The sequence below is a fragment of the Trifolium pratense genome, linkage group LG1, assembly GCF_020283565.1.
Source record: "Trifolium pratense cultivar HEN17-A07 linkage group LG1, ARS_RC_1.1, whole genome shotgun sequence".
Lineage (NCBI taxonomy): Eukaryota > Viridiplantae > Streptophyta > Magnoliopsida > Fabales > Fabaceae > Trifolium > Trifolium pratense.
Window position 1 is genome coordinate 30418024 of NC_060059.1, and position 9064 is coordinate 30427087.

At 32.5% G+C, this 9064-nt stretch overlaps 2 protein-coding genes across 2 annotated transcripts; one reads left to right on the forward strand and one right to left on the reverse strand.

Moving 5' to 3' along the window:
- Positions 1–1117: 1117 nt before the first annotated feature.
- Positions 1118–1756, reverse strand: LOC123884685 (uncharacterized protein At4g14450, chloroplastic-like). The gene has a single exon (XM_045933851.1). The coding sequence runs from the start codon at positions 1658–1660 to the stop codon at positions 1352–1354; it is 309 nt and encodes a 102-aa protein (XP_045789807.1). The 5' UTR covers positions 1661–1756; the 3' UTR covers positions 1118–1351.
- Positions 1757–5612: 3856 nt separating this feature from the next.
- LOC123892078 (agamous-like MADS-box protein AGL80) lies at positions 5613–6359 on the forward strand. Its single transcript, XM_045941927.1, has 2 exons — positions 5613–5691; positions 5944–6359. The coding sequence occupies exons 1-2, from the start codon at positions 5613–5615 to the stop codon at positions 6357–6359; spliced, it is 495 nt and encodes a 164-aa protein (XP_045797883.1).
- Positions 6360–9064: the final 2705 nt, after the last annotated feature.

Sequence of the window (9064 nt, forward strand, 5' to 3'; positions counted from 1 at the left end):
AACTATAAAAATAAAATGAATGACTGAAATGCCATGGAAGAAAATGCATAATGGAGCGGATCTTCTCTCATCTCTGCATAAGACGAATAAAGACTAGAAAGCGAAACTACAAAACAAATACCCCGTACCAAAACATTACTTAATTCAATTTCCAAACTGGACACAATTAAACCTGTCAGCTTCAATGCCACAAGTGTCAAATATACACAGCTACACATTCAAAAAACGCATCTTGAATTCTTGAATATTATATTTTTAAATACTATATCTCGATGTGATATTTTTTTTTTTTTAAACATTGTAGTCTACAATTTGTAGCCACTAACAAAAAAAAGATAGATATGCATATGCAAATGATGCAATTGATCTCCTTAAAATTAAATAATCATATCATTAAATAAGCATATCATAGACAATGTGGGTTCACAATTCAACAAGTTGAATAATCCAATTTATTTTGATTTTTAAAATATTGGTTGAAACAAAAAATTTGTTCATGTAGTCAGTCAAAACTGTTTGAATTAAAAAACACAATCCATTTTCAACCTCGGACACTCTCACTTATCTACCTATGAAATTTTTAACCACTGGATGATAAAATAAAAAAATAAAAAAACAATCCATCACACAAATCATTACCCTATATCAAGGTTTTAAATAAAGGTCCGTTACCGCGAAAACGGCCGCGACAAAAAGGTATTGGAGCCTAGCGTTACCGTTTTTCACCGTTTTTCACCGTTTTTATATGGTGAAAATAAATCACGCCGAAACGCCGTTACGGCCGCGACGAAACACCGATACAACCGCAAAGAAACGCAATACAGCCGCGACAAAATGCTAATAGATAGAGATTTCTATTTTTTCCAATAGAAATACATAAAAATCACATTTTTAATACAAATATGAACATAAATTATAAAGTGTTATATCTTTTTAACTCTTTCCAAGTTCAAAACTTTACATTTATCTCATATTTAAGTTATTATACATATATCATAGTAAAAATAATTTTAATAAGATTTGTGTGATATTGTGATTTATTCACACCGCGACGACCATATTTCTTAACGCAACAGTCGTAACAGCCGAAATCGTGAAATCCTTGACGCGACCGCTATTTAAAACTTTGCCCTATACACTAATCATACTCTCACAGAAAAAAAAATAATCAAACAAAATTATGGAATCACACTAGTAATTTAAACTCTCTAACATGCTTTAAGATTAAAGTAATAAAACCTTATTTTGTTTTAATTTCTTTTTCAAAAAACAAAATAAGGTGTATCATCATTCATCAAAGTATATGTATACAAATTAAAAATGTTAATCGTTTTTTCAATTTACAGTTAAATTAACAGAAGCGTGGAACAACCGAAGCAGGTTCATAGCAAAACGGTGCCGCAGGATGCTGCCACTTCTTGAAAACTATCTTCTCCGCCTCTGCGATCTGTCTTCGCTGCTGCTGCGGCTTGATCTCCTCCCTCTTTGCTTGAGTCTGAGGCGGCGGTGACGAAGCCACCGGCGACAGAAGTGGAATCGCGATGTTCCAATCGACGGTACGATTAATTTGAAGTGACGACGGAGCGCGGCTTTGCAATCGATTTGGTTGACGGTTGTTGATAACGGCGGGACGGTTTCTGTTTCTCTGAGTGTCTGCCATGCGATGCGGTTACTGACGGTGGTGTTTAGGTTAACGGTGAAGAGAGAGAAAGTGGCGTAGGTAATAACTTATGAGTAGTGAGAGAGAAAATGGAAAGGGAGGGTGTGAGGGGTTATTATAAATAGACCAATGGGGCGTGCGGTGCACACGTTCGGAATCTCAAATTATTCAATGGCTTTAGCTCAATTATGGCTCGGCTCAGCTGTTCTTAAATCCAAATTATAAGGAAAAAAAATTTAATTTATTTAGTTCAAATTATAAGGGAAAATAACTAAAATTTCTTTTTTTCAAGAATTATTTTTATTTATTTTTATAATATTAAATGCAAATTGCATTTAATTTTCTCTGTCATCACTTTTATCAATGAGCAATAAATAATGAAAATTATTTGTATATTTTTTCATGAAACTTATTATAAGAAAAATACAAAAACACATACTCCAAATTATTACGTTTTGGATTTTCTGAATAAGTGTCATTTTTTTTCTCTTATAATTTGGGATGGAGGGAGAAACTGTTGACCAATTAGAGTTTTTTTTTTTTTTTTTTTACGAACAAATTAGAAATTCTCTTAAGTTGACTCCTTAAGATTCTCTTCAAAAATAGTTTTATGAATTATTAACTTTTTATTTGAAATTAATTGAAGGTTGATCATGTTTCAGAGCATAAGAGATTCATACATCAGAGTCTATCAAAGTATCAAAGTGATTCTTAGAATGATTCTAAATGTTGTTGGCTTGCTGCAGAAACGTTGACTTAGTTATGACTTAATATTGACTTTGTGTACTATTCATATGATATACTTTGACTATATTTTTCTACTAGTATGTACATGTAAATATTAGCATTTGAGATGTTGTTTGATTTGTCTCAATGAATATTTTCAAAATATATATATTTTTATAATTTTTAATAATAAATAATTTAAAATGTAATAATTAAAGTTGTGCATTTGTAAACGTGAAGGTAGTCGATTAGGTCATTTATTTTGAGACGGAGGAAGTAACTTGTATCCAAAATCCAGACCTTGATAGTACAAAAGCATTGTGACGGTGGATGAGAAATTGTTAAAGTCCAAGGTCCATAGTGTGCTTTCTTTTTATTTGATCAACATATGCTTGAGTTCATAGTCCAAAGTCTACTTTCTTTTTACTTGAAAATCTGCACATTTATTGAAACGACCGGTGTGCAAAATTGTTCGCTATACTTTATTATCATCAAAACTTAAAGGTCATAGTTATAGAACCAAACTTGGTCCAATAGATTAGGAAGCGGAACTATCCATACTGGCTGGGCAGGGCTAGTTTAATAATTTGTGGGTTAGTGCTTAAATTTGTGTTTTTCTTTTTTAAATATAAAAAAAAAATCTGAATTTTATAGAAAATGTGTTGCATTTAAAACTTAGTCTTTATGATAAATACACATACTCCATTTTTTATTTGCCTTTTTTACAAGCACAACATTAGAAAACTAAGTTATATACTTGACTTAAGTTACAAAGTCAACCTTTAACAAGTCTTCGACAACTTCGTAAGCTGCTTCGAATTTCTTTGGCGAATACTTTCTTTTTCTCTACACCACGCACAAAACATCTTTGTCTATTTTCAAAGATTGGCAAGCAACAAATGAGTCTATTTCAAGCATTTTTGCGGCATTCCAAGCTAAAAGGTAACCGTTCCTCTTTAAGCATTCAAGTAACTAATCCTCGACTTATAGTAGAATGTTTGCTCCAACCTTCACGGTATTCCCATCGTATCTCTTAACCGGACCTTGATAAATCATCGTTTTGGCTTTGGGCACTCTACCTTTCTTTTGGCTTCATAAGGTAGCACATCAACGAGAATGGATCCTCTCCAAAAAAAAAATCCCTCAATTTTAACATCTCTACAATCAATCAACTTTTCTCCATTTCTTTTAAATTTAAATATTATCTTATATTTATAATTCAATGGTCTATTATCCACATTATTTCCTAAATTTGTTTTTCAACTTAAGAGAATCCTCTCTCCACAACGTCCTTCTAATTATCCTTCAGAATCTTGGGGTCTTGCCTTGCGTCATAATTGGACTGGTTCACTATGGTCGTTGCTACCAATTTGCCTTTCTCCTTATCATCTATCCGATGGGGAACTTGAAGGGACACTAGGAAGCTTGAGTGAGACAAACTTCTAGGTCAACATCCATCGGGGCTACCAATCCACCAGCTATGTGTTATTTCATTTTGAGGTGCATACTGGAAGTGACAGCTCTTAGCTCTACTATGGGGGTCTGCCAATAGTTCAAATGTAAACTAATTTGCAATCCAAGATGAGGAATTTAGAATGAACGGTATTCCTCTGCTTTCCTTCCATGACCACAGTTAAATCCTTGAAGATCATAGCAGTTATATGGAAGGATGTTTTGTCTTTGTAGTTGTCGTTAGTGGAAGAGTTCGATGAACATGATGTTGCACAAACTACCCTGGTCCAGTAGCACTCTCTGAACATTGTAGTTGGCGATATCGATGACGACCCTTATTAGGAGTGGGATGTTGTTGTTAGGTGTCCCCGAATGTTAACGCCGAATTGCTTGTGGTTGTGGGGGAGCTCTCCTTTTTCTATTAGGTTAGTTTTGATTGTTCTGAATGACTCTTGTCCATTGCAGGGATACCACCGATAATGGCGAGTATATAGTTTTGATTGTACGTTGTGAAGTTCTAACATCATGTGCAACCCATCCAAGCGTGAATGACGGCGAGGAAAACTTTGTATTCTTGTACCAGCTTTGGTTGCGATGACAAATCTGAGGGAATATATTTTACCTCTTCTTTATGATATGGTTGGGTTTCCAATCTTATGGTTGCTACCCTAGGTAAGGAAATCATTGGAAATGTCAAGGTGATGCTTCCTAGGACATCGTTTCCAAAGGATCTGAAACATATATATGTGGATGTAATGGCCTTCACCATTGTCTTATGGTGAGTTTCGGTCATCAGATCTTGAGTGTGGGTGTGTTTTCCCTAGTGAAGTTTCCAATGATCCTCTCGAGACCTAAGATCTGGATGATAAGGTTGGTGATAAGTTGTTGGGAGGATAGTTGGTGGTTGAACCTCGTTGTGAAGGAGGGGGTGGTACATGTACAATCATTGACAATCAAGTTATTGTGTACCTGATGCAACCTTTTAGTAGGCTTATATAAGGAAAAAAAATTTAGGGTTTTTATAACCTAGAACTAGAATGTTCTTGTAGCCCCCTATAATCAGGGCATGTCCATAATATGGTCTGCTTTGCTTAATGTGGATCTGATGACCCGGTGCAGCTTGCAAATGGGCTTTTAGCCAAGTCCGAAATAATATTATTAAATGTTAACTATAAATGATGCTTATAATGTCATCAGATAAAAACTATATATCAATACCAATAATGGAAATTTATAAAAGTACTTTTATGTTTGGTAAAAAAAAACTTTTAGTAATGGTAAATATATTTTATAAAAACATTATAAATAAATGAGTTTTTTTAAAAAAAATTAATTAATTTTTAACCTCTTTTAGTAATGGTAAATATATTTTATAAAACAATTGTATATAAATAAAAATATAATAATAAACTTCTACAGTGTCTAGTCAAAAATAAAAATAATAAATCAAACTATTGTCCATTCTAGCTAAATTTCTACAGTGTCTAGTCAAAAATAAAAATAATAAATCAAACTATTGTCCATTCTACCTAAATTTCTACAGTGTCTAGTCAAAAAGAATTATACAGTGAAAATCAATTCTCAATCATGTTAAATGATATATTCTTTGAATATTGATATTATATTAAATATCATAACAAATATGTATTACTTTTGGTCTATATTCAAACGGCAGGTATTTCAAGTTTATATAAGTAGCACAACTGGAGTAATAAGAAAAATAAAACAAAACACATTTTCAGAGTTTTCTTCTCGTTTACAGACCATCATTGCCATGGCTCGAAAGAAGCTGAAACTTGCGTATATAACATGTAACTCGAAGAGGAGGGAAACATTCAGAAAGAGGAAATCTGGTTAGACAATAGCCTAAGAAAGCATGTTTATGTTTATTTTATTCTTGTATAACATACATACTATGCCATTCTAAAATGGTAGCAGTATGAATTTTTTTAGATTTTCATTTGTTGCCAATTTTTTTTAATCTATATTAAATTATAAGTTTAAAATTGTACAAAATTATGTTTTAGTTTTAATTAAGTAATTATTTTCATTTTACCATCGATTACATATTGCGTATGGATCTAACAATATTATTTTTTCAATAGGTCTTATGAAGAAGGTTAATGAACTTAGCACCCTTTGTGGAATAGAAGCTTGTGCCATAATCTATGATCAGAACAATCCTCAAGCAGAGGTTTGGCCATCAGATTCAAGAGTCAAAAGTGTGTTATCGAGATTTGGGAGTTTGTCTGAATTGGAGCGAAACAAAAAGAAGGTGGATCAAGAGGTTTTCTTAAGGGAAAGCATAGAGAAAACATGTGATCAATTGAACAAAAAAAAGGAGGAAAATAAGAAGAAAGAAATGGCCAATATAATTGATCCTTACATTCATAATGGTGAACTTAATAGCAATTTAATGAGCAAATATGATTTCAATGATTGGTCATCTTTTATTGATGAGAATCTAAAGGAAATCGATCGAAAGATGAAAAGAATGCAAATTGAAGCCCAAGATCCTTAGGATCGCATGAGATGTCAAGCTAATGAATTTAAAAGAGCGCTTGTTGGGAGGCAACCCAATTTCCTAGTCCTTTAATGTTTACTATTTGGATCCAAAAATAATGTTTACTATTTTCGAAATTTTCATAGATGTATGAATAAAATTGAATTTTACTTCTAAACCCATAAAAATATGTTTTTGGTTTATTTTTGTTTGTTTGGATTTGGTCCCTATTTGCAATTTCATTTTTGGTCCCTCTAAGTGGATGACTAAGCATCATCATTAACACGTCATCCCCGTTTGCCACGTCATCGTTTTTGAAACGGCACTTAACGTTAGGGGTACTAAAAACCAAAATGATTTGAACATTCAAGTACGTACTATTTTAAAACAAAAAAAAATACAGGGACGAAAACCAAAAATCACGAACTTAATGGGACGAATTGATCATTTAAGCCTAATTTAAATAGATAATTGTTTTCTTTAAATTTTTTGCTATTTTTATCAAAAGTCTATTTTAAACATTCGAGTATGACCTCCAAATAGTCGAAGAGGTCCTGAATACCAAGTTAATTTGCTTCAATTTAATCAGGTTAATATTTTTAAAAGTTTAAAAAATTGATTTGGTCTCACATCTATATCTAAATAATGGAAGCTGTTTTTTTTTCTTTTTATATTACCGTCTCGTTCTCATATTTATAGTAATCGAATTCAAATTCCCTCAAATAATAATTTATATAAAGAAAGCTATTAATCACTTAAATGAAAAAAAAAAAAAAAAAATGAAGTTATATATTATCAAAAAAAGAAAGCCAGTTGTACCAAAAAAAAAAAAGGAAGCCAGAGGCCCAGAGCCAAGCTGAATAGCTGCTGCGATAGCACATAGCGGTGGGAGGGAGACAGGAACATCACAAATCATATATTTCAAATAATTAAAAGGCTGATCTATCTATGCACCTTCAAACAGATGCAGAATGGAAAAGGAAGCTTAATTGACCATTTTCCTTTTTCTTTGTTTTTTTTAATTCAATATGTGACCTAAGAACCGATTAATTATAAATTAATTAACTTTACTACGGAGTATTTTTTTTTTGGTCAAGAATTAACTCTACTATTTATTAATGCGGCTTAATTAAAATAATTTTTTTTTTTTACCGTAATTAAAATAATTTATTAAAAAGATAAAAGATAATTACACATTATCTCACGTTTATACTATTTTGTTTCATTTTTAGCTTTAAACTTCTATATTAACTTTCTTGATAGATGATTTCTTTTAGTTGCAAGGTGAGGGAAAAGTTTTTCTTAAAAAAAACAGAGGTAAAAGAGCATGCTGCGAAAGAGAGATCTCAACCAAATATTGTTGAGCCATAATTATACTTTAAAAAATGTGGGACTAATTTCTTTTTTTAAATTAAAATTGAATAGAGTAAAAACACACTATCTTTAATTAAAATTAAAGACAAAATTAATATTAGAAAGATAAATGGCGTAGGCCTACCGCACCACCTTTCAACTTTGACGGGTCTCAACTTGCAGGGCTGTTTCTAACCCGCAACGCCAATGGGTGGTGCTCTGTTTGGTCCCTCAATCTTCGATTGGAGGTTCTGCTTGCGGCTTCGGTTTGTTTGGAGGTGGTTGGGAAACTCAAACTGTCGGGACTAACCTCTTGGGAGGAGGCAGCGGTGATCAGTTTTGAAGCTCTGTTTTGACGGAGCTATGTTATGTTTTGCCTGATATGGTTTTTTTTCCCTCATACCCACTTTGTTGGTGTTGTTGTGGGTTGTGGGTTCTTCTAGTTGTCTCCTCTGTGTCGGTGGACTCAGATTTCTTGGCTAGAAAAGGCTCGTCGTTGTCTCAGCGAGTCGTTGGTTTATGGATTTGATATTGTGTTGGCGGTCGAAGTCATTTCCATTCTCAAAGGTCTGGAAGATTTTTTGTATTGAATATATGTATCTATGTATCAGTACTCGGGATTGATTCTAGACTATTTTTTATATTCTCGTCATCACTCTCTTTGACGTTAGATTGGATGGCTCCAAAGAGTCTTTTTACTTCTTATTGTTCTATGCAGAGAGTTATTGGTTCTTGGATCAGTTCATGTGGATGATGGTTCATTCACAAAAATGTCGACTTCTAATTAGTTTGTTAGGATTAGCAAGAAGTTAGTTATCTTTCAAATTTTTGAGGTGTCATGCACTTTTGTGTGAACCCACACTGGTTTAGTATATACTTTTTTTCTTTTTTATTTAATATATAAGGAGATAGAGACAAAAAAATGTGTGAAGTCGGTTTTGTCTCCCAATGTCTTGATGCTCTTCGCTTATGAAAAAAATATTAGAAATATAACTTTTTACATTTTTAACGCATTAAATATACAAATTTCAAGATGAAATTTCCTTATTAATATGTTTAACTAGTACCCTGAAGGCTGTACCGTCCCCGACAATTTAGAGCTTTGCTCGAATATTAAAAATGAGCCCTAATAAAAAAACATTAAAAAAAATTAAAAAAATGATCCTCTATTTCACTTGTAAATAATATAAAAAATACAAAAAAATAAAATAAAATATCATCGTATATAACATAAAAAAGCGACATCATAATTAATGTTTAAAATGACTAGAACTAACTAACAATGAACTGGTCCAGTGGTAAGGGTTTTGATCCCCTTAAGCATGTGGTCACTGGTCAGAGGTTCGATTTCTGACTCATGCGTATGGAAA